General features: G+C 41.2%; 1 protein-coding gene across 1 annotated transcript in view; it reads left to right on the top strand.

Annotated features, from left to right (window-relative positions):
- GPC6 (glypican 6) overlaps positions 1–26,963 on the top strand; it is a 1,074,747-nt gene that overhangs the window by 1,030,734 nt on the left and 17,050 nt on the right. The window contains exon 7 of the mRNA XM_029210314.1: positions 26,435–26,571. Coding sequence (XP_029066147.1) covers positions 26,435–26,571 — 137 coding nt within the window. The remainder of the gene's footprint in view (positions 1–26,434; positions 26,572–26,963) is intronic.

Genomic DNA, 26,963 nt, shown 5'->3' with positions numbered 1-26,963 from the left:
GTGGAATTCTCTGGTGAAAATGTGGTTCCATAAAGGAAGGGATTTTTGTCCTTTTTTGTTGTTGTTCATAACTTCATCCCTTGTACCTAGGACAGTGCCAGGAAGGTAGTAGATGTTCAGCGAATGGATGAATGAATGAATGAACTCAGCCCACTTCCCTCTTTCTTTATCTGCATGGCCTCTGCCTTACAGGATGAAGCAGCTGTGGATAGGCAGAGAAGAAGAGATGGCTCTCCCAGTGGGGAAAGTGACTTCCTGGGAATAGCATGGGCAAAGGCTTGAACTTGCAGGGAGCACAGGAAGAGGGAACGGGGCTCTGTAACAGCAACAGAATCTAAAGAAAATGGGAGCTGTATTGTGGAGTTCGAGTTAAGAATCATGATAGGCGTGAACAATGCACTGCCTAGCTGCCCCTTGTTCTTAGTCCCCACCATTGCCCATTCTGGCTTGGCGTTCCCTGTGCATCCTTCTGGACACCATCTTGGTTGCCCTACAGGCCTCAACTGATCCTCCAGAATAAAGGCTAAACAGCTCACAGTAGTGTAACACTCTATAGGATCTTCTGATATCTACCCACTTCTCTGGCCTCAAATCCGCCCTCTCCAAAATATGTACTTTATCTTCCAGTCATACCCAACAACTTTCCAAAAAGCCTGAGTGGGCTTGGTCCACATAAGCCTCTGAATATGGACCCCTTTCCATAACCCCTGTGCATCTGGCAGACCCAGGACACCCTCTCTGTACCTCCCTGACATCTGATACCTCCTTTCCCGTAATGCTCACCCATCGGAAGCAGCAGTCACCTGTAAGACATAGTATGAGCCCACATGGGAGTCGTCCTATAGTTAAAGTCACAGAGAGCACTCTCAACCAACCATACACACCCAGGCCCCGGGCATGCCATCCTCACTTCTTGGACCCTTTCTGGAAGTTCACTGGTTTTCTGGTTAAGTAGTCCTGCCCTTGGGTACCATCATGTGACTATTTTCAGTGATCCTGACTTAACCACCCTCCTCCCTTTGCTGTGGTTTATGTGCTCCTACCTTTTTGCGTTTGTTCTCAGTTTAATCAACTTTGGGTCACTGGTTTCTGCTCTTCAAAAAACTCACAACAAAAAACTCACAACTGGCTGTGAGTTTTGTACCTGAAAACTTCTATCCGTCTCCACCCAATTTCTGTCAACGCTGACGTCACATTGTCTGTGTTGATGTGTAGACCTTCCCAGAAGAGGAAACTGCTTGAAAGTAGGGGCAATGTTCTTTTCATCTTTGTAGCCCCAGTGCCTAACTGAGCACCTTACACAGAGAAGCTCCTTAACACCCGTGTGTTGACTGAATGCATGGACACATGCAATAATATAGCCGTGTCCGTTGCCCTTTAAGAGGAAGGACCATGAATTAAGTTGTGGCAGTAGTACTACATATTCAGAAAATTAAATAAATTAATATAAAGGTAAAGAAATACGTATATTTTTAAATTACTGTCATAAGATTCATTGGACTCTGACTTATATATAGTCTTAGAAAAAATGAAAAGGTAGATGTAAAAAACTGAGGAAAATCTGAAAATTATAAGGTCTTTTAGAGAAAGAAAATGAAGTTAAAGTCATGAGGCTAAATGTGCCTTGGAGATATCACATAGTCTACTCCTTAATGCCGTGGGTCTCGATTTTCTGGTTTCCTATGTGTCAGCGTTAGTTGGGGGCAGGGGGTGGCAGGGAAGCCTTGTTAGAAATTCAGATTCCCAGGCTGTGGCTCTAATGGCTGAGTCTGTACTTAACAGCACTTTGAACAAACACCTGGGTGCAGGTGACCCCAGGACCACATATGCCCAACCCATTTTTTCATTTTAGAGACCACTGGGAAGTTCCCATAATTTCCCAGGGTATTCATTATATTTTCTAAAATTCTCTTTTCAATTGAGTCTTAGGTAGGCCTGTTTGCTATGCTTCTGTCTTCCGGAAAGAATATTTTTTAAAAAAACTATCAAGCAAAAGTGAGGTGTCTCAGCTTCTTCTGGAAGGGTCACCTCTTCAGACCAACAGAAGTAAAATCAAGTGCTGGGCCTTCAGTCGTAGCTCCTTTGAAATTTGGACTTTCCTCCTGACTGTATGCATAATGGAGAAGGGGAACTTAGTGACACAACTCACTCATAATAACTGACAAAAATAACAGCCCGCTTTCAATTGTCTTTGGGGAAACCCTTGAAAACCCCTACCTACTCAAAATAAATAAATAAATACATTGAAAATGGCCTGAGCCTTTTTAAAATGTGCATAAAAAAGACATTAAAATGTCTCTAAAAGGCATTCAATTTGACTTGAAGAAGAGAGTTGGTTTTCCACGTCGAAAATAATTTGAAGAAATAAGGAAATGAAAACTATTTTCATTTTCAAAAGGCTATTTAATTTTCGCTTTATTGTAGTAAAAAGAATGAAGACAACGAAGCATGTCGGAATTTGTGATTCATGGATCGCTGTGGTGTATTATAAAAATTCAGAAATAGCTCTTAATGAGAAAAATACAAAAAATCAAATCAGCAAATCTTATACTTATTCAGGGAGGGAAAAGGACTTGGGAGGTTCAGGTTGCCTCCCTGTTAGCAAGGGCTCCCACTGCACTATGAGAAGGCTGAGTGATATGGTTCATGACACCCTATAGCACCAGGAACGAAACAGAACTCTTCACAAAAGGCACAGAGAAGCAACCCAGGGTGGAGGCTAACTGCACACAATCACCATCGTAATTACTTACATTAAGAGCGCCTTTGGCTGAGATCTTTTTTTTTGAAGAGGTGAAACTTATTCTTCAAGTACCACTGCTTAGTGACCAAATCTATTAACAGACAGCCCCTGGTGTTTTATTCCAATGTGCTTCCAGTACTGTTTTTATACTTACCTGTAATAAAAAGGTGATTCCTTTGAGTGCTTTGGATTTGGTTGAATCAGACTTACCATCTGGCTTCTTCTCAACCTATTCCCAAGCACAGTGTAATAGGAAAGGCAAAGCTCTTTCAAGTCCCCATAGATTTCTGTGGCAGAGGGATGACATTTTTGCTTTCTTTACTACTTTCCATTTCATAAGAGAAATCATCTCAAGGAGAGGATTTCTAATGCACTTTTGTTAGATACAGACCATTAAATATGTAGGGCTGGATTTCCAACCTATGTAGATAGCCCTATGGGGGAATTCTCCCTTTGTCATAGAGACCCAGGGGATGAGATGGTCTGTGCAGTTTTATGAATAAAAGATTTTCTCTTTATAAAACCAGGAAGAGTTTTAGGACTTTCATTTTTTTTCGCAGTTGCATTTTTGAGAAACAGCCTAGATTTCATGGTAGTATACACCTAGGATGTTCTTAGCACCACCTGAAAATTATTTCTGCTGATAGATAGATGCAGTCAAGGACGATATAAGCCAGTGATGTGCTAACCACAAGAGTAACTGAACAGGGCTTCCCTGGTGGTGCAGTGGTTGAGAATCTGCCTGCCAGTGCCCTGGTCCAGGAAGATCCCACATGCCGCGGAGCAACTAAGCCCGTGCACTAAAACTACTGAGCCTGTGCTCTAGAGCCGGTGAGCCACAACTACTGAGCCCGCGAGCTGCAACTACTGAAGCCCGCGCACCTAGAGCCTGTGCTCTGCAACAAGAGAAGCCACTGCAGTAAGAAGCCCACACACTGCAATGAAGACCCAATGCAGCCAAAAATAAATTTTAAAAATAAATTTATTTTTTTTAAAAAAAGAGTAACTGAACAAACAACTTTTGGTTCTTTGAACCTCCTGGGGAGGATGGATTGATTTAAAATGTTAGACTGAAAACTGTGTAGTCTTATATTTGTTTAGAAGGTTTCTCTAACCATGAACAATTGTTCGAAAAGGCCTAGAAATTTAGGAAATTACTTGCAGGGCTGCTCAAACCATAGTCGCGGTCGACCTGCACTCTGAGCCTCCATTTACTACGTGTAAAAGGCACACAAGGCCCAGGGCGCCACCTCCAGGCACCCGGAGGAAGGAAGGTCGGTGCAGAGCTGGAAGAGCACGCAGCCAGGCGGGGGTCGTGGCTCCTACAAAGGCGCAGAGAATCTCAGTAAGCTGATACTCTGCGGCTGAGACCGCTGTTAAGAGCCTTCTGGCACTTCTAATATCAGAGCCATGTGGCTGACAGTGTCTTGGTGCTCCGGCCGGGTGTCAGGCCTGTGCCTCTGAGGTGGGAGAGCTGAGTTCAGGACATTGGCCCACCAGTGACCTCCCGGCTCCAAATAATATCAAATGGCAAAAATTCTCCCAGAGATCTCCATCTCAACACTAAGACCCAGCTCCACTCAATGACCAGCAAGCTCCAGTGCTGGAAGTCCCATGCCAAACAACTAGCAAGACAGAAACACAACACCACCCATTAGCAGACAGGCTGCCTAAAGCCATAATAAGGTCACAGACACCCCAAGACACACCACTGGACGTGGTCCAGCCCACCAGAAAGACAAAATCCAGCCTCATCCACCAGAACACAGGCACCAGTCCCCTCCACCAGGAAGCCTACACAACCCACTGAACCAACCTTAGCCACTGGGGGCAGACACCAAAAACAACGGGAACTACAAGCCTGCAACCTGTGAAAAGGAGACCCCAAACACAGTAAGTTAAGCAAAATGAGAAGACAGAGAAACACACAGCAGATGAAGGAGCAAGGTAAAAACCCGCCAGACCAAACAAATGAAGAGGAAATAGGCAGTCTACCTGAAAAAGAATTCAGAGTAATGATAGTAAAGATGATCCAAAATCTTGGAAATAGAATGGAGAAAATACAAGAAACGTTTAAGAAGGACCTAGAAGAGCTAAAGAGCAAACAAACAATGATGAACAACACAATAAATGAAATTAAAAATTCTCTAGAAGGAATCAATAGCAGAATAACTGAGGCAGAAGAACGGATAAGTGACATGGAAGATAAAATAGTGGAAATAAAGAAAAAATCAGAGCAGAATAAAGAATGAAAAGAATTGAGGACAGTCTCAGAGACCTCTGGAACAACATGAAATGCACCAACATTCGAATTATAGGGGTCCCAGAAGAAGAAGAGAAAAAGAAAGGGACTGAGAAAATATTTGAAGAGATTATAGTTGAAAACTTCCCTAATATGGGAAAGGAAATAGTCAATCAAGTTCAGGAAGCACAGAGTCCCATACAGGATAAATCCAAGGAGAAACACGCCAAGACACATATTAATCAAAGTATCAAAAATTAAATACAAAAAATATTAAAAGCAGCAAGGGAAAAGCAACAAATAACATGCAAGGGAATCCCCATAAGGTTAACAGCTGATCTTTCAGTAGAAACTCTGCAAGCCAGAAGGGAGTGGCAGGACATATTTAAAGTAATGAAGGACAAAAACCTACAACCAAGATTACTCTACCCAGCAAGGATCTCAACCAGATTTGATGGAGAAATTAAAACCTTTACAGACAAGCAAAAGCTGAGAGAGTTCAGCACCACCAAACCAACTTTACAACAGATGCTAAAGGAACTTTTCTCGGGGAGAAACACAAGAGAAGGAAAAGACCTACAATAACAAACCCAAAACAATTTAAAAAATGATAATAGGAACATACATATCGATAACTACCTTAAATGTAAATGGATTAAATGCTCCAACCAAAAGACATAGACTGGCTGGATGGATACAAAAACAAGACCCATATATATGCTGTCTACAAGAGACCCACTTCAGACCTAGGGACACATACAGACTGAAAGTGAGGGGAGGGAGAAAGATATTCCATGCAAATGGAAATCAAAAGAAAGCTGGAGTAGCAATTCTCATATCAAACAAAATAGACTTTAAAATAAAGACTATTACAAGAGACAAAGAAGGACACTACATAATGATCAAGGGATCCATCCAAGAAGAAGATATGTCAATTGTAAATATTTATGCACCCAACATAGGCGCACCTCAATACATAAGGCAAAGGCTAACAGCCATAAAAGGGGAAATTGACAGTAACACAATCATAGTAGGGGACTTTAACACCCACTTTCACCAACGGACAGATCATCCAAAATGAAAATAAATACGGAAACACAAGCTTTAAATGATACATTAAACAAGATGGACTTAATTGATATTTATAGGACATTCCATCCAAAAACAACAGAATACACTTTCTTCTCAAGTGCTCATGGAACATTCTACATGATAGATCATATCTTGGGTCACAAATCAAGCCTTGGTAAATTTAAGAACATTGAAATCATATCAAGTATCTTTTCCAACCACAACGCTATGAGACTAGATATCAATTACAGGAAAAAAAATCTGTAAAAATTACAAACACATGGAGGCTAAACAATACACTACTAAATAACCAAGAGATCAGTGAAGAAATCAAAGAGAAATCAAAAAATACCTAGAAACAAATGACAATGAAAACACAACGACCCAAATCCTATGGGATGCAGCAAAAGCAGTTCTAAGAGGGAAGTTTATAGCAATACAATCCTACCTCAAGAAACAACAAACATCTCAAATAAACAACCTAACCTTACACCTAAACCAGTTAGAGAGGGAAGAAGAAAAAAACCCCAAAGTTAGCAGAAGGAAAGAAATCATAAAGATCAGATCAGAAATTAATGAAAAAGAAATGAAGGAAATGATAGCAAAGATCAATAAAATTAAAAGCTGGTTCTTTGATAAGATAAACAAAATTGATAAACCATTAGCCAGGCTCATCAAGATAAAAAGGGAGAAGACTCAAATCAATAGAATTAGAAATGAAAAAGGAGAAGTAACAACTGACACTGCAGAAATATAAAGGATCATGAGAGATTACTGCAAGCAACTATATGCCAATAAAATGTACAACCTGGAAGGAATGGACAAATTCTTAGAAAAGCATAACCTTCCAAGACTGAACCAGGAAGAAACAGGAAATATAAACAGACCAAGCACAAGCACTGAAACTGAGACTGTGATTAAAAATCTTCCAACAAACAAAAGCCTAGGACCAGTTGGCTTCACAGGCAAATTCTATCAAACATTTAGAGAAGAGCTAACACCTATCCTTCTCAAACTCTTCCAAAATATAGCAGAGGGAGGAACACTCCCAAACTCATTCTACGAGACCACCATCACCCTGATACCAAAACCAGACAAAGATGCCACAAAGAAAGAAAACTACAGGCCAATATGACTGACGAACATAGATGCAAAAATTCTCAACAAAATACTAACAAACAGAATCCAACAGCACATTAAAAGGATCATACACCATGATCAAGTGGGGTTTATCCCAGGAATGCAAGGATTTTTCAATATATGCAAATCAATCAATGTGATACAGCATATTAATAAACTGAAGGATAAAATCCATTTGATCATCTCAATAGATGCAGAAAAAGCTTTTGACAAAATTCAACACCCATTTATGATAAAAACCCTCCAGAAAGTAGGCACAGAGGGAACTTACCTCAGCATAATAAAGGCCATATATGACAAACCCACAGCCAACGTCGTTCTCAGTGGTGAAAAACTGAAGCCATTTCCACTAAGATCAGGAACAAGACAAGGTTGCCCACTCTCACCACTATTATTCAACATAGTTTTGGAAGTTTTAGCCACAGCATTCAGAGAAGAAAAGGAAATAAAAGGAATCCAAATCGGAAAAGAAGAAGTAAAACTGTCACTGTTTCGAGATGACATGATACTATACATAGAGAATCCTAAAGATGCTACCAGAAAACTACTAGTGCTAATCAATGAATTTGGTAAAGTAGCAGGATACAAAATTAATACACAGAAATCTCTTGCATTCCTATACACTAATGATGAAAAATCTGAAAGAGAAATTAAGGAAACACTCCCATTTACCATTGCAACAAAAAGAGTAAAATACCTAGGAATAAACCTACCTAAGAAGACAAAAGACCTGTATGCAGAAAACTATAAGACACTGATGAAAGAAATTACAGATGATACAAACAGATGGAGAGATATACCATGTTCTTGGATTGGAAGAATCAACATTGTGAAAATGACTATACTACCCAAAACAATCTACAGATTCAATGCAATCCCTATCAAACTACCAATGGCATTTTTCACAGAACTAGCACAAAAAATTTCACAGTTTGTATGGAAACAGAAAAGACCCCGAATAGACAAAGCAATCTTGAGAAAGAAAAACAGGGCTGGAGGAATCAGCTTCCCTGACTTCACACTATACTGCAAAGCTACAGTAATCAAGACAGTATGGTACTGGCCCAAAAACAGAAATATAGATCAATGGAACAGGATAGAAAGCCCAGAGATAAACCCACACACATATGGTCACCTTATCTTTGATAAAGGAGGCAAGAATATACAATGGAGAAAAGACAGCCTCTTCAATAAGTGGTGCTGGGAAAACTGGACGGCTACATGTAAAAGAATGAAATTAGAACACTTCCTAACACCATAAACAAAAAGAAACAAAATGGATTAAAGACCTAAATGTAAGGCCAGACACTATGAAGGCATATTTCACTTAGCACGTTATCAAGGTTTATCCATGTTGCAACATGTATCAGAATTTCATTTCTTTAAGACTGAATAATATTCCACTGTTGCACATGCCACATTTTATTCATTCATCTGTTGTTTCTACCTCTAGGGTGTTGTGCTGTGAACATGAGTCTACAACTAAAAAAAAAAAAACATAGTGGTGTTAGAAAAGGTTGATAATCAGTAAATTGCGAGGCAGCTAGAATCATAGTAGTATTGGAGAAGGTCTAGAAAATTAGCACAGGCCAATAATTTGGAGGGAACACAAAGATTTCCAGAGCACTGTGCCGTCCCCTCCCCAGATATATTTTCCATCCTTTTTTGAGATGAGTGAGACCTACCATCAGGACACACTGCTTTTAAAATGAGTTGACGTGTGCCAGGGGTCCAGTTCTGCTGTAACGGCTAATTTAAGACTGCAGGCTCTGGAGCCCCGACTCTCAAGGTTCTGCTACTTGTACGATGTGATTAAGGCCACATGATTTGATCTCGTACAGCCTCAGGGTCCTAATTGTTCAAGTGGCATTGGGAGGATTAAACAATGAGGTGTGAGTGGTGAGTTTAACATGGCGTCTGCCACATATAAGCACTTAATGACATCTCACTAAATGAAAAGGTCACAGGAGAGCTGCAGTTCTCAGTCTATAAAGTGAGGGCACCATTAACTCCCTCTCACCATTTTTATGCAAATTGGAGGTAATATGGATCTTATTGCTGGATGTCTCATAGGTTGGTAGCCATCACTGCTGTTATGATTACCATCAGCATCTGTCTCATCTCCTGGTTGTATATATATCAGTGAACAGCCACTAAACTGCAGCTTCCTGAGGGCCAGCAGGGCCAGCTTTGTTGGGTGTACCACCTGGGCAGCTGTACGGGGCACACATTTAGAACGGCCCACACTTGATTTAATGCTCTGCTCCGGCCAGATTGAAATTCTTCATAGTTTTTTAACATGGAGCCCTACATTCACACTGTGCGCTGTCGTCTGCAAATTATAAAGCTGCTCCTGAAGGCACGGTTCCTTCCTGGGTTTTGTAAGGCTTGTCTTTCTACATAGTAGGTTTGCGTTAAATGTTCGTGAATTGAATTGATGTTGCCACCAACGAATAATGACTGAACAAGAATTCATTCATTTGAGGCCCACTTTCAGAAATCAAGGCTCTTACTGAGTTTGTCTCTTGGTGGATAGGCCTTTGGCCAATCACAAGAGTCGCTGATGACGATGTTCGTTCAAATAAATTCTGTAAATGTAGAACTGGATTGAGTATTTGCGGGATCTGTGTTCATAACTTCAGACAAGAAGATTTGTTAATTGTTAAAAATTGTTTTGTGGAGCAGATTAAAGAGGTGCAAAAAATGTTAGCAAAATCACTTGAAAAAAGGTGGTTGCTAAAGTTTTTAATATGGGCACAGTTAGCAACTGACTTTAAATACTTCCTTGATCAACATAAAAAGGCATTTAAGTGAAAGGAAATAAATTATAATTCCATTAATCATCACACATTGTAGAAGTACCTATTATAAAAAGAAAATCCTTTTGAAGTTTTACTGTTCCAGACCTAAGCTCTTTTTGCAGAAATAAAGAATCAGATACTACACTTGATTTCATTTTGGAATATTAATGAGATTAAAATAGCCTTAAGTTTTCCTTTGACTCATTAAGCTAAAAAGTCAAAGTGCTAAAAATACATACTTTTGCTTCAAAATAGGCAGAAACGGATAACTGTAGAAAGGATTTCTTTTTTAAAATTCTTCACAGAATGTAACAGAGCAAAAGGACCTATTGGGTGAAATTTGAACAAATTTTACTACAGATTTGACTATACATATAAACACATGTCTATATTTGTCATGTAGCTTTACGTGTCAAAAAATATCTTAAAACTTGTACAGTCAGAGAAAGTATCAATAACATAAAATTTCACAGCCCCCTTTTAGAACTATGGCCTTAACATTTTGTAGGGAAATAAAGCTTTGGTTAACCTTGGCTCTGACAGACCTCATTAAAATAACAGGCTGTCAGTTTCAAGTTTAAAATAACAGGGTTTTCAGCTTTATATGCAGTGGAACAATCTACAATTTTATTCTCTGCGAAAACGAATGTGGGAAGCGCTGGAAGGGGCAGAAAGATTGGACAGCACTGCCATCTGGTGGCCATGGTGAAAGGCGGCCTCTAAATGCCTACAGGTGAGGCTGGACTTCTTGAAGGAAAAGGTGGAATGGTGTTGGGCTGCCTTGAACTTAATTTCTTTTGTATCAACTTTTTTGACAGTCCTTTGTCTTTAAAATGGATACACATTATAATCTCAAAATTACAGTACATCAATAAGAAACTCTCTGCTCTTCGGTAACCTGTAATCCCTGCATATCAATGACTTGATGCAATTAATTTTCAAGAGAATGGATCTTGTGGGGAATGGGATCCAAGAAAGACTTTGAACATATTTTCCTTTTTAAAAACTGCCACATATCTGGTGGCTTGTTCCATGAGTATCTTGGTAGAAATTCATCTATCTGTTCGTATGTATATGATTTGTATACTTTTCTGGATGATCGTTATACTTCCATAAAAATAAATAAATGTAAGCCAAAAAACTCTCTGCCACATAGACAAAATATTGGCAGATGTCACAAAACTAAATGCAACATGCTCCCATTTATATAAATGGAAGCAATTCTAGGGAAACGCTGGATCCCAGCCAGACTTCAAATGTAACCTAATTTCAATCCAGTTCTTTCCTGATGGGTGCACTTTGGGCAGTTGATCAGGGGGACACAGTGGAGGGCAGGAGAATGGCACCAAAGAAAAGGGATGAAAATGAGTTCTGTTGATTGGAAGTACCACCTACCCAAAGAATTCAGAAAGACATACTGAACCCTCTAATGTTCAGCTAACAGCCTGCCTTCAACTCATTCAGACAACTCAGCTCCCCCCACCATGTCACTGGCCCCCACTTCCCGATGTGCCCGGGAAGGACCTCAGACCTAGGTTCCCAACATGGCAGCCACCAGCCGCATATGGCCATTGAGCAGTGGAGATATCAGTAGACTGAACTGAGGTGGGCTGTAAGCATAAAACACACACCAGATTTTGATGACTTAATACAAAAAAGAATGTAAACTATCCAATTAAAATGTTACATATTCATTATATGTTGAAACAATAATAGTTTGGATTGCTTGGGTTAAACAGAATATATTCCTAAAATTATCTTCACTTTACTTTTTTTTAATATGGCTCCTAGAAAACTTTAAATTACATTTGTGGCTCACATCGTATTTCTATTGGATGTTGCTGCTTTAGACGTTCATTGTTTCCTTGCCCAGAATGGACATTCTGCTATTTTAAAAGATTGTTCCTCTCCCACTAGAGCTAAAAAAGGGACCTCTGACATCTTTGCCACTTGGAGGAGACCAAGAGAATCGGTCTAGGTTATTGGATGGTTAGGATGTAAAGGTGAAAGTCAAATACTATGCTGTCACTGGAGTCTAATCATAAGGGGAGTAGATGGCACCCCTCCTTGGTGCCCCCATGGGGTAAATTGGATCTTTAAGGTAACCAGATGGCTCCCAGGAAAAGGTAATTTACCTCCCAGGAGTAAGAACTTGATTTCCCAGAAAGAGTGCACTTTTGTCCCCCTGTGCCATCTGTCCCCATGGTGATGTTTCTACTCATTAAGAACTTCCAAGTCCCCTCGCAATATATTAACTTACTGAGCATTATTAAGTCTTTAAGAAGACAGTTGGCAGGGGGCAGGGAAAGGCAGTAGTTTCCCCATTTTGAAACCAAATTGCAGGGAAATGATGCGACTTTGCCAAAGTCACAGTTAAAGCAAACACATCTCCACACTCCGGGCACATCTGCTTCTCTCCCGTAATGAAGGGCCTTCACGTCTATGAGATTTGCCACTCAGGGCCCCTCTGCCAAAAAAGAGATCTTCCCAACCCTTCCACCTGTAGGTGCTACTCCTCCTTTAAGGCTCGGTTCAACTGCCACCTCTTCCTTGAAGCCTCCCTGGATGGCACCTCCTCCTCAACAGTAAAATATTGACTTGGCTTCTCGTGCCCTACAGCCCTGAAACCTGTGAGCAATTTATTATGCTTACTTGTGTGTAAGTCTGTTCTCTCACTGGGTAGTAAGTTCCCTGAAGGCAAGACCATCTTGTGTGTGTGACTGTGTGCCCAGTACATTGTAGACACTAAACTGATATGCGTGTGTGTGTGCGTGTGTGTGTGTGTGTGTGTGTTTAATTGAACCAACTGCCCATAAGTAGACCCTACACAACCATTTCTCCATAAAGTAGGGAGTTTTATAAGAGATGCCCCTCCCTAAGGCAACAATTTATTTTGCAAGTAAGGAGATCTACTATTCATTTACAATTTAATTTAGAAACTCAAAATTTAGATTTGCCCTCTGCCTACTCTACCACATTTATTCATTCGTTTATTTATCCACTGGCTGTCTACTGACTGCTGCCATAAACCAGGTGATGTGCAAGATGGGACACTCATCTCCTAGGAGGTGCTGAACATAAATGACAGAGGTCCTGCCCTGATGTCATCTGCAATCTGGGAGGGAAGACCCACAGTCCCAATGAATGGGGAAATCGTTATGACAGGAAAAACCAGAGGCATCCCTGTGCGAACATACAGGGGAGATGCTAAGTGGCCCTGGGGGTCGAGGCCAGCCCTAGAGAAGAGATTTTGAAGTTAAGACCCACAGAAGGAATTATCCACTTATCATGTTCTCCTCTTCCCAGCGTATAGACTACAGGTCTGAGTTAGAGTTAATGGACACCCTTGGGTCCTGTGATTGACATTCTTGGTTGCATTTATCAGGATCTCATTCTGTTGTTCTTCAAATTCCCTTAGGCCTAAATCACTGGCAATTAAACTAGAATCTTTCCCAATAAATCCATGAAGGAAAAGGCAGAACATAGAGGCATCCCTGTGCGAACATACAGGGGAGATGCTAAGTGGCCCTGGGGGTCGAGGCCAGCCCTAGAGAAGAGATGTTGAAGTTAAGACCCACAGAAGGAATTATCCACTTATCACTGGCCTAAATCACTGGCAATTAAACTAGAATCAATTCCCAATAAATCCATGAAGGAAAAGGCAGAACATTGTGTTCTATCATGAATCTAACACAAGAGATGCAAAAATAGCATTTATTGTTCACCACGAAGTACAAATCTACATAGTTAAGTATAAATCAAATCACACATGCCCAGAAGAGATTTGTGTGCTTTTTGTCGCCTATTCCATAAGAGAGTTAGGTCAACTCATCTCTACCCTAAATGGCTTTAGAATTTAGAGAAATCTGATTTCCACCCACCACTTGCTGAATATTTTCCTATGCTTCACGTAAATTACTTTTCCGATGTGTGTACATCTTTGTGGGTCCTCTTGCTGTTGGACGGAATCATGTTTGTGATATCTTACTTAAGAAGGCCCTGCCCAATTCCACCAATCTTGCATAAGCCAAAGGACATTTTTCATCCCTTGGTAAGTTTCAAATATCTGTAGTGGCTTCGGAGCAAAAGACCAGAATACACACCTGTTTCTCAGCTTTGGTGTGAAAGAATACAGCCCCACACATTTAGAATTAACTGATGGATCCTAAAATATTCAGGGATGCCTCAACTTGAATGCTTTGCCATGCCTCCTCCCCCTTTTTTAATTAGCAGACATACTTGTAATGCCCTGGATTTCATTCCCTGAGATGAAAATTCAACATTTTAAGAGTCACTTCAGGTGGTTATGAGCGTAACAGAATCCCTGCAGTATCTCAATCACAGGTAGAGTTAGAGACTCTATATGGATTTTCGGAGTATCGTCAAAGATCCTATGGAGAGATCGCACACTTGAAGTAATAGTTGGCAAAGAATCAGAATTTTTTCAGCAAGACTGGATGTTCAGAACTTCAAGCTTTTTTCATGTTGGCAAAATTGGGCTATTAAATATGTAAGCTTTTTCACTTTCCTGAATTAGTGTTAATTTCCAGGTTAGTCCCATACAAAGGGATCAGTCCAAGCCACTGCCATGATCTTGTTGGCTATATCAGAAAATTGAGGAAAAGTGAGGGAAATCTGCTTTTCGAGCCACAAAGAACTTCCAAAAGTTTTCATTCAATAGTGATAGAATAAATGATGGTGGGAGCAGAGGTCAGTCTTTAAATATCCAAACTGCTTTATAACTGCTAGAAATACTGAATTCTTTCTCTTCATTTGAGCATGCCTCTGAGATCTTCCTATCAGGCCTCATGAAGACCGCATATCTAATAACCTAACTTAGAATCGGCACTTGTCACAATTCATGCTGTAGATCAGGGAAAGTTCCGTGGGATGTCTGCACCTCCACTGCGAAAATAATGACTGAGAAGCAATAGAGACCAAAGGTAGCAATCGAGGAGGACAGAGCTGGTCTCAAAAGCTGGGAGCACAGAGTGAGAGAGCAAAGGTTGGACAGACTGAAGGTCAGAAACAAATCAAAAGGAGACTTTACCAGGTGATGGGCAGAAAAAAACAGAATCCACAGAGATTGCAAAGGAACAAAGCAAAGCAAGAGGGGAAGTTGGGAGCTCCATCTCAACGCCAGTCACAGGAGGAGGAGAAAGGACATGCTTATGCTTCGTAGTCAAGGCTTGTCCGTGAAAACCCCCGGAACTGCTCGGAGAGGGGCAGTGACTTGCTTTGGGTCGGGCAGCAAATCCCAAGTCCTCTTCATATTAGCATTGATGTCTGTCATTGGAAACATGTAAACTGAGTCTAGATGAGAATCTGTCAAGAATGCGCTAGAAGTGTTGGGCCATGGGAGCTCTGCTGAGCCTCTATTTTCCGTGATTCAGTGATAAAAACCACTTCTTGAAGTTTTTTCTATTTTCAGTCTTGAGAAGTAAATAGTGCCACAATTTAGGTACCCACTGTGCATTTCCGCGGACCAAACGTCTTCCTACCTTTTTCTTTTCACTCTTGAATTCGAGATTAGTTCGATGTCAAACCGTGCCATCTCTCAAGGATGTGTAGAACGCATACTACCCTTTCTTGCCTAAGTTCTAATACCATTCAGGAATGAGGTACAATCAGGACATTACGTATGAGCGTAAAGATTTGAAACTTCGCTGTTGTTTTCTTAAGACCTGCCGCAAAATTCTGACCTGAGCAGCAGAGGAGGAAACTGTTTCCCATGTTTATTCCACTTTGAGGACCAGTGTTTGCCAGAAAAAAGCTCCATCTGTCTTTTCAAGGTCATGCCTTTAATATAGTGTCATGCTCTAGCCGAGAAACTCCAAACCTGAAGCCAGAGGGGATGGTGCAGACTTTCAAATTTTTGATCCAATTCCCAATCCCCGGAGAAACTTGACAAAACTAAGCAATGTCTTTTTGAACCTTCAGCGATTCTCACTTCCCACCAGTTTTTTCATCCCTCTTAGTTTTTCCTACAAAACGCATATGTGTTTATGTCCTTGGCAAGTAATGTGAAAAGCACCAATCCACAATAGGGAGAATGTGTCACGTGGTAGCAGATAAGAACGTGTTGTTGAATTCCCTGGGAACATCTGAGAAAGCCCAGAACGCAAGGCTGCTTTTAGATTGTCTTGTGACCCAAGCCCTCAGCAGAGTGCTGGGTGACAGTGTTGTGTAGCCAAAGTCTGCTTTGGGTTCACTGATAAACTGCATGTAACAGGACCCTGCTGTGTTATCCCCAAGACCTATTTAGAAGCTTCCAGAAAGAACAGGTGTCACAAGTGATTTCTGCAAGCATTCCAGAACCTACCAAATCATTACACGATAGACAGGGACAATCTGAGACCTGGAAAATAACACCAAAGAGTTTCACAGACTCAGAACAAATGGAAAATTGATGTTCTCGTGAATAGGATGCTAAAAGCCGTATCAGAAGAATGGACTTGAGTTCAAGCTTCAACATAAATCGAACAAGTAGATTAAGCATATCATGTGTCTTCAGCCTCCTCGTTGAACTAAATGGCATCAGTAACCCCACTTCCTTAAGAATATTAGGAAGATTGTATTCACAGATATTTGGCCCCATTAGAGAAATTAGCATTCCCTCTGAGACGTTGGAACTTTAAATACTCTACTCCAGATCATGTGGATGTATTGTCAAGTGAGGAGTCATCAACACATGCATGCAGACCATCGTTTGAGCACTGGAGGTGGATACACGGCTTGCATTCCAACACAGGTTGACACCATGAGTTAAATGACTTGGTGCTATAAGAAAAGAGCATTCTTCTCTAGAGTAAAGCTGGATGAGGTCACCGTCTCTGAAACCGGATTATTAAACTCTCAGGTTGAAAAAATGGTATCATGTACCATTTTTTAATAAAGGCCTGCCTTTATTTCTTGAAACAGATTGTTTTCCAAAGCTAACAAATGACGTTCAGCCTATAAAATATTCACGTTGTTTTTTTTCACCCCGTCAACTTGTATTATTTAGTGTACAGCCCTTTAAATATTTACCATATTCTTTCTAAAGATACGGTATATATTATTTACATCCAGTTACATTATGTTTCCATACAGATGACATAGGTACACTGGAATCTTTCTGAAGTTGTGAGCAGATAGGGCATCCAGCCAGGTACACACCACAGGTATCCAATGAAGTGAATTCTGGTCCCAACATGATTGAGGGAAGACAGCAGGGAGTCTTCTGACAGTTCACATCTCACACTTCACAGGCAAGATCCAGAGGATAGAAAATGTCCAAGGTAGATGGGCCTCAGGTAGTAGATAGACAGCCACGGGCAAAGTCTCTTGGAAGAGATCAAATATGCCCCATCAAAGAATCCATATAGAACCAAAGGTAATAACAAAGTTCAAAACCACTCCCAATCAAAATTTAACAGGTCACTCGCTTAGAAAACCAAAGGGAAGTTACTGGAAACGGTATGTCTTTATAAGGATTATAAAGGCTGTCTAAGATGGAATTCATTCTATTTTAGTTAAATTCTCATGGTTTTTTCCCCCAAGCCCAGATTGCCTCTGAGATCTCCAAGGTTCTTCCATCTTACCTGTGTAAATTACACCTGGAATGTAAACGACTCCTCTAGGCAGGAGACTAGAATCCTACTTAGAGGATTGGAGGTATCAGCTGACATCTCCCTCTGGCTCGGCGGTAATCAGGTCAGGGGAAAGCACTTTTTTTGAGAAAGCCTGACAGAATGTGCCCGTGTCTTCCTTCCTCTCCAAAGGAAAGTCCAAAAGGCAGCTGCTGACAGGTAATCCATCATTTCTGAAATCTTACTTCCCTTAGCAGATAATCGGCAATGCTGTACATGTATTTATGCATTGAACAAATATTCCTTAAAAACCCAGGACATACGCAGCGCTGTTTAGCAAATCTCCACCGTGGATCAGATATTCCCCTGGAGTCAGGAAAGCACAGATGCTCCTTAGCAAAAGGAGGAGCTGAAGACCAGAGTGGTGGCTAAAAGCGATGACTTGTGCGTGGATAAAATCAGCCCATCGTTGGAGGCGAAAACTTGGGAGGACATGATACATTTTTTGCTTTTCTCCCTCCGGGTAGAAATGACTAATTACCCAGCTTCCTAATAGTCCCCATGGCAGAGTTCAGCAGCCACCAAAAAGCAGATATCGGCAAAGCTTTATTTGCTTGGGAGGGAACGGTTTTCCGCAGAAAGGAAATTTCAGGACAAATTGATGGCAGTGCCCCCAGAGCCCTTTGCTTACCCATGACTATCCTATTTGCTCTGTGTCTGTTTACCCGCCTCTAGCCAGGGATGCTAGGAACCCTTCAAGAGCAATAACTATGTACCAGCCATGTTTGTATCCCCAAGGGGTAGCAGAAAACCTGACTTATAGAAGACATATACGAAGTGTTTAATAGATGAATGCTAGCAACAAAAGCCTTTTTTCTTATTTAACCAATGTATTGGAACTTTTTCTAAATTATAATACACTTCCCTATCTCATTAAACTGATTTCACTAAATGTTTTTGCTCGCCAAGTCAGTGATTCAAAATATATTGTGTCAGTCCCTGTGCTATAGAGAAGAAGCTCCAATTTTTTTTGATCTCATATTTCTATCAGCAAAAAATCAGAATCATAGACACCCAGTATATTTATAACTATTTATGCATAAATTATATATAAGCACTGCTGAACTAATATACTCTGTACCTTGTGAGATGTATGCAAAAAATAGAAACTTTTGAAGAGTGAGATAAAATACAGAACCTTTATTATTTTGACTCTGTAATGTTGCAGATGTATCAAGAGTGAGGGAAGTATCATACCCGCCATTTTACTGTTGTTCACTTGTGCTTGCACTGTTTGAAAAGAAAGAAATCCAAAGTTACTTTGCAAAAGTCATTTTAAGTCACTGGTCCACTTAATGAATTAGTTAAAACTACATAATCTAGCCCATAAATGCATTTAACCAGCACTTATGAACTGGGATAGATTTCAGTACCCCAGGAGCCAGCTAAGGAGGGGAGAGGAAGGTGCCATTTCAAGCCTTTTCCCAATGTCTAGTCTCACTCTTCCCATGGGGTAATCGGTAGATAGATGAAATATTAGGAAGGCTTAATTCCCCTTATATTTTTATATTTAAGAGATAGAAATAGAAGTTCTAATGTTTTTGTCTTCAATCACATTGAATCATCTTACCCACCCCTAAGGACATGCGCATCACCCCACCACCAAACCAATACACACAAGTTGGAGACCATAGCTATAGGTAACATCCTTATCAAGCCTAGTGGTTAAGAGTAACAATTCTGGGGCTTCCCTGGTGGCGCAGTGGTTGAGAGTCCGCCTGCCGATGCAGGGGACACGGGTTCGTGCCCCGGTCTGGGAAGATCCCACATGCCGCAGAGCGGCTGGGCCCGTGAGCCATGGCCGCTGAGCCGGCGCGTCCGGAGCCTGTGCTCCGCAACGGGAGAGGTCACAACAGTGAGAGGCCCGCCTACTGCAAAAAAGAAAAAAAAAAAAGAGTAACAATTCTGAAGTCTCCATTTGAATTTGAATTGCATCTCTGCCATTTACTAGATGTGTCGCCATTTTTTTTCACTTCTCTAAACCCCCATTTCCCAGTTGCAAGCAGGGAGTCATACTTTAGCACAGAGCTGTGAAGCTCGAATGTAAGTGCCTTAGCTCAATGAAAGCTCCCAGTTAGCCCTCAATTATTTTGAGTCAGTTACTGCCCTAGGCTGAATGCAGCAAGGCTCTTAAACACCATGTGCCCTGACAATAAAGTCTTATTTCTTTTCCCAACTTTCTGTTATTTTTAACTTTTTCAAATGACACCGAAATGGTTGGAAAAATAATAAAGTTAACATCCATGTATTCTTTGTGTAGATTCAATCATGTCTGACATGCTACTTTCAAGTAAGTCTAAGACAAAATAACACTTTGTCTCTGAATACCTCCTTGTGAATCTTCTAAAAGCAAGGATAGTCTCCTACACAACCACAATACCATGATTACACTTAAGAATATTAACAGGAATTCAGTAACATCATCTACTACCTATATGATATTCAAAATTCCTCAATTATCTCCAGACTCTCTCTTAACCCTCAGTACCCACCTCCAGGTGCAGGATTCAGTTAATGTCTTCACATAGCATTTGGTTGTTAAGCTTTTAGAGTTTTGTTTTGTTTTTATTTTCATTTACAACAATCTTCCTTTCTTTTTCTCCCTCTTCTTTTCAAGAGTCAAGGCCAATTGTCTTATATAATATCCCACACACTGGATGTGTCTGATCATTCATTTATGGTGTTACTTAGTTTATACCTCTATCCCTAATATTTCCTGTAAACTGGAAGTCGTTAATTCAGAAGCCTGATAAGATTCAGGTTAAATATTTGGGGCAAGGTTACTTCTTAGCTGAAGTTATCAGACGACAGTGTTTGGACACTCCTTCTTCATGCTCTTTGTTTTTGCTAAGCCCTTTGTTTTCAGCAACCCCTCCACTTTGTCAGCTGCCTCGCTCTTTTATGTAATTGTACAATTCTGTAGGGTGGGTATGAAAATGGTACCACTGTGTTTCTATAGTCAAGTATTCAGGACCCTTGACAGGCTTTAAACTGAGAGTGTCTGCCTTTACTGAAGCCAGTAGTTGAAATGGTCAGAAATCAGAATCAAGCCCCGATAAGTTCTCTTAAGAGGGCTCACGTTTTCCCTGTGGATCCCAACAGTATCTATTTGGATCATATTCCTATAGCATAACAGAAATTGTTGTTTAACTTTCACAATCTGTCAATAGCGTAGATGAAAAAGATTTAGTACACAGGTATTACTAATAGTACAGCACTCCTAACGTAACACTGGACAAATGGTAAATATAATTTGCAAGTATTGGAGAGAGTTAATCTCTCCTAGAATCGCTCATTTGGGAAGCAGGGAAAAGAAGTTGTAAATTCCACATCTGAACCCGGGTCTTTGCTCCCATCAAGTTTGTATTATTAATGAATTAGGGCTCACGCTCACTGTCCGTAATATATTTCTACCAAGAATGCTTTGCTAACGTAAAACTTATCCAGGAAGAAAAAAAAAACAACTCAGATCTAGAGCTACAGCAAAGGAAGTTACATTATTATTCAAAAAGAAAAAGAAGAGAAAATGAAAATATACTTCTAAACGGTGTGAGAATTGAAAAACTTTATTGATACCAGAAAACAAAGTGCGATCATTCAGCTAGTCTTTAGAATCAAAGGCGTATTCCTCTCCAGTGGCTAATAGTGTCCATTTTCTTCAGCTGTCCGCCTCACCACCCCAGCCTGGAAGTGAATCGGTTGATGTTTTCGTGCAGAATGTTAAAACAGCGTTTGCATCTCTCACTGCGCCTTTGCCGTTATCGCCTTCAGTTGCACAATGAAAATGCCTGGCTTCTGAAATGCCAGAATGAAAGTGACCTGATTATAAAATGTGATGTAGTGAACGGTCAGAAGGGACCCTCACCCCTCACTAAGCCAGATACAACTCCTGGGAGGACCCTCAGCACCTCCCCACCCTTTTGAGATAAGAGCCCACAGTGTGTGACACCCCCCAACTATTTTGTGTTAGCCATAAGGTCTATGACTTTGTAATATACTAGGGCAATGAAACCCATTTTCTCAACCAACACTTATTGAACACCTACTGTGTGCTGAGACCTGTGTGTCTAACTCATCTCGGTTTGCCCGGGACTTTCCGGTTTGGGGCTGAAAATTCAGTGTCCTAGATTCTCCTATGTCCCGGGCAAAATGGGGTAGTTGGTCACCCAACCCTTTCTAAGCACTGAGGATAAAGACAAATTAGAACCCTGTCCCAGCCCTCAAGATGCATGTGGTCTAAGAGAGAGTCAGAAAAGTAAGCCAATTATAAGGGATCGGAGCGATCAGTTCTCAGAATCATGAACAGGGCCCCCTGTGGAACACAGAAAGTTCCATCCAAATTTAACCAGGGGGCCAGAGGATGCACCATGAAAGATGCAATACTTGCGTCTGATTTAAAGAAAGAGCAGCATCATATACGCCGTTCAATTTGGCAAATATTAAAAGAGGAGATATCTGTGGGATGTCATGCAATTTTACTTTCTCTGTCTCAAAATATATATATTTGGTTCAGATTCCCACAGCATAAAGGTGGGGTTTCTGTATGAAGAAAGGCAGACAGGCGAAGGTTCATTCTTGGTGTATTTATTACGAGACAGAATAAAGCTTACAGTATCTCCATCCTGAAGCTGGTGATCATTTTCTGGACTAGCGATGAATATGTAATACCTATTTCTGCCTCTGGGGTTTGCGTTTAGAGCAGTGAGGATGAGTGGCCTAAGCAGGTAGTCCAGGTTACAGGTTAGAGACCTTGAGGTGACACCCTGCCGAACAAATCCGATGCGAAGGATTTTATTTTGGACATGTTTTATTTTTTTTTTAATTCAAACTTACTGAAAAATTGCAATTTTTGAAAAAATTTTATACCTCCATCTAGATTCACCAATTATTAAAATTGCCTTAAACTTGCTTTCTCACTCTCTCTTGCTCTGTACATCTATGTGTTTTTATTCTTATTATTATTCTTGAACCATTCTAGAATAAGTTGTGGAAATCATAACTCTTTAGTTCTAAATACTCCAGTGTGTATCTCCTAAGAACATGACATTCTCCTGGGTTATCACAATGGGAGTTCGTGTTCAGGAAATTTAACACTGATACAATATTATCTGATACAGAGTCAGTGTTCACATTTTGCCAACTAGCTCAATAATATCCTTCCTGGCAATCATTTGTCCAATCTAGTGCCCAATCCAGAACCGTCCACTGCATTTGGACGTCATGTCTCTTATTCTTCTTAATCTAGACGAACTCTTCAGCTTTTCTTTACCTTTTATGACTGACATTTTTGAGGAATACAGGCCAGCTGTTTTGTAAAACATCCCTCAGTTGGAGGTTGTCTAATGTGTCCTCATGATTGGATTCAGGTTATGAATTTTCGCTGCATAAGTGGTAGGTCCTTCTTGTCCCATCGCATCAGGAGGTACCCGATGTCAGTCTGTCCAGTTACTTTGGTCGCTGGGTTAAGGTAGGGGCTGCCAAGTTTCTGTACCGTAGAATGATGGCAGTCGTCCTGTTGTAATAATGTCATCCGTGGGGAATGCTTTGGGATTGTGTCAATATCCTGTTCCCCATTAAACTTTTACCCAATATTATTTTGCACTTGTACTGGTTTGCTAGGGCTGTGTAACCACCAGCTGGGTGGCTTACAACAATAGAAATTTAATTTCTCACAGTCTGGAGGCTGGAAGTCTGAGATCCAAGTGTCAGTAGGGCTGTTTCCTTCTGAGGCTGTGAGGGAGAATCTGTCCCAGGCCTGTCCCCTGGCTTCCGGTGGCTTGCTGGCCATCTCTGGTGTTCCTTGGCTTGTGTATGCATCACCCCAAGCTCTACCTTCATCTTCATGTGATGTCCTCCCTGTGTGTGTGTGTCTGTGTCTGTGGCTAAATCTACCCTTTTAATAAGGACAAAGTCATCTTGGATTAGGTCCCACCCTAATGACCCCATTTTAACTTGCTCATCTGCAGAGACTCTATTTCCAAATAAGGTCAAGGTCACATTCACAGGTACTGGCGGGCAGGATCCAGCATCCTTTGGGGCGGACACAGTTCAACCCACAACAGCATCTATTGATGATACTTACTGAGGTCAGTTATTACTATGAGATGGCTGCAGAACGGTGGTTTTTCTATCACGTTTTCAACGTTTCTTAGTTGGTGTTTCAGGGGTTTGAAGTTTTTGAATAATTGTTAAACAGAGAATGTCTATCCATCTATGGCTGGATAGAAATGGCCACATATCTTTAAAACAAAAATTTAAAAAAAAAAAAAACCCATAACGATATGTACCCACATCTGTGCTAGGAATTGTGAGCAGAAAACGACTGGCCTGTGGACCAAAGTCAGCACAAATGGGGGAAGTCAGAGAGTGTAGTTTTTAAGCAACCCTAAACGTTTGCTGATTGTAAGCTACTCCTTGGAAGGTCATTGTGGATTTTTTTATGCTCTGAAACAAAAGTAACATCACACTATTGAAGGATGTGTACCAGATTCTTGTATTCAGCATTCTGGTCCTCTTCAGTACTTACTGGTGAACAGATACTTCCCATGACGGAAATCTCTGTCATCATATCGCAAATAAGCAAGGGCCAAAACCTGTACAATTCTGTGTGTTCTAAAATCATGAAGCCGGAGCCTATGCCAGACGCCCCGCTACCGCTCGTAGAATTGCTCAGTAAATTCTGAATTTAGAAGAAGTGCAGAAGGATAAGAGAAGCCATTGCTCCTTTCCCTCTGAGAATTGGCTGCTCTTTCTAATATAACTTTGTTTCTGAGACAACCATCTAGTTAGAAAAAGATTTCTATGGATAAGATATTATTCATCTTTCTTGTATCAATATTCAAAATTCAGCAATCAGAAAAGTTTTCATCAGGGGCTTCCCTGGTGGCGCAGTGGTTGAGAGTCCGCCTTCCGATGCAGGGGACGCGGGTTCGTGCCCCGGTCTGGGAGGATCCCACATGCCGCGGAGCGGCTGGGCCCATGAGCCATGGCCGCTGAGCCTGCGCGTCCGGAGCCTGTGCTCCGCAATGGGAGAGGCCACAACAGTGAGAGGCCCGCGTACCGCAAAAAAAAAAAAAAAAAAAAGAAAATTTGTCATCAGGAGAGGAGGACTGTGATAAAAACCTAGCCCTCAGCATGTTTCGTCCCCATTTTTCAGAAGTGACATTTCACATATAGGTGCCAAGAGTGAATTGGGGTGGGAAGAACAGGAACCTTTGGAATTTATGGTTATTACAGAAATTGTAGAAATTATGATCTGACTGTCTGGCCAGAAAATAATCTTGTATCACCTCCTAAAGAATCATGGGCTTTTTTCAATTAAAAAAAGCAGCAATACACACACACACACAAAAAAACTGTACAGTTCTGGAACTACCAAGAAATATGACTAGGGACAACATGAAAGATCAGTGATCTTTTATTTCTTTGTGTTTCCTCTTAAACCTGACAACAGATCTTTGGAATTTTTTCTCACATCTGTACTCCATCCACAGTAATCAAAGAATACTTTGTTTCCAAAAGCCACTGATTACAAGTGTCAGTGGTCCTCCCTTCTAGGATGCTGTATAGTTTTTCTAGGGCTATCTTAATGAGGTGTGGGCAGAGCTTAAACCACAGAAATTTATTGTCCCACAGTTCTGGAGGCTAGAAGTCCAAAATCAATGTGTCAGCAGGATTGGTTGATTCTGAGGGCTGTGAGGAAAGGATTTTTTCCAGGTTTCTCTCCTTGGCCTGTAGATGAATGTTTTCTTCCTGTGTCTCTTCACATTGTCGTACCTCTATACATATCTCTGTGTACAAATTTCCCCTTTTATAAGGACACCAGTCATATTGGATTAGGGCCACTCTAATGACCTCATTTTGACTTCCTTACCTCTGTAAAGACCCCATCTCCAAATAAGGTCTTATTCTTGAAGTACTGAGGGTTAGGGCTTCAGCATACAAATGTTAGGGGGACATAATTCAACCTATAACAGAGGCATTTCAACCATCCACAGATTTTCCCAATGTTCATGTAGACAGAATAGGAAATAAGGGTCGTGACTGCATGAAACTAGGTTCTAATTATGGAGCCAAAATTATACTGAATCTCTCTCTCTACCTTTTCCACAGACGAAAAGTCAGTGCTGAGAGAAAGCACTAAAGATGCTGGTACTAAGCTCCTCCCGGCCATCCACCCGCAGGGCTGTGGATTTTACACTTGCTTGTATTTGTAATGACGCTTCCCTCTGCTGCTAGAGATTTTTAAGTGGATTTGGGTTGCTGTTCATCACCCAAGAGTGGGCTGTGTGGGCTTGTCACTTGGTCAAGTGCAGGGGTTACCAGCAGCTGAATTAGTGACAATATTCATTTCTTGCGGAAACAAGTAGACCTTTGGGGAAAGTGCTGTATCTCTTCGTGCATCCTTTAGGTGCATTTATCTGACATCCAGGCATATGAACCCTAAAGAATATATTGAGGGTGTTTGCAATAGAGAACACCTATTTCTCCCAGCTGGAGAGGGACCTGAAGCCAGCTGAGATGCTTCAGAAGTTTTTACTTCAAAGGATGGGAGGACAGAAAAGATGGAAAACCAGGAGCCAATTACCTGAGAGCTCTCTGCTGGAATCTAGAGGGAGATGGAGAAAGGAAGAAGTGAGGCTTTCCTGGGCAACAAATCCCGCAGGATGATGTCTCTCCTAAAGCTGACGGAGAGTCTGTGCTAGTCCTATAGCAGACTCTCTAACCTTCCCGAGTTGCATCCTTGTGTAGAAACGGACGACGCCTGGGGAGAATGTTCACTGTCTTTCCTTGCTTTCTTGATCAGGTCACAGACATAAAAGAGAAACTGAAGCTCTCTAAAAAGGTCTGGTCAGCATTGCCCTACACCATCTGCAAGGACGAGAGTGTGACGGCGGGCACGTCCAACGAAGAGGAATGTTGGAACGGGCACAGCAAAGCCAGGTGAGGGCGGCTCGCTATTCTTATGGATGGGGCGTTGCACATCTAGCCCTGGAAGGCTCTCCTGGCACAGCGCTGCAGACCTGTTTATGCAAAAAGCAACGGAGGGTGGAGGGACAAGTCGTCACTTAGCGACAGCTGTTCAGAGTGACAGGTTTGATGGGCACCTGGGAGCGCTTACTCTCAAGGTGCCATTAAGCATGGAATCTTTGTTCTGAATGCCTCGCCTCTGGATGAGGACAGAGGGATGGTGACAGATGCCAGGTTACGGATATTCTGAGATCACAAAGAGCTTTTTATGTTCACTTACTGACTTTAAGATAGCAGAGCTATTTTTATCCATAGTTAAATTTGCACAGCTGACTGTTTTTTTTCCATCACAAGTTAAACAGGAA

The sequence above is a fragment of the Monodon monoceros genome, unplaced genomic scaffold (genome assembly GCF_005190385.1).
Source record: "Monodon monoceros isolate NGI ecotype Baffin Bay Population unplaced genomic scaffold, NGI_Narwhal_1 Super_Scaffold_8, whole genome shotgun sequence".
In the NCBI taxonomy this organism is placed as follows: Eukaryota; Metazoa; Chordata; class Mammalia; order Artiodactyla; family Monodontidae; genus Monodon; species Monodon monoceros.
This window is presented reverse-complemented; position numbering and strand designations above follow the sequence as displayed.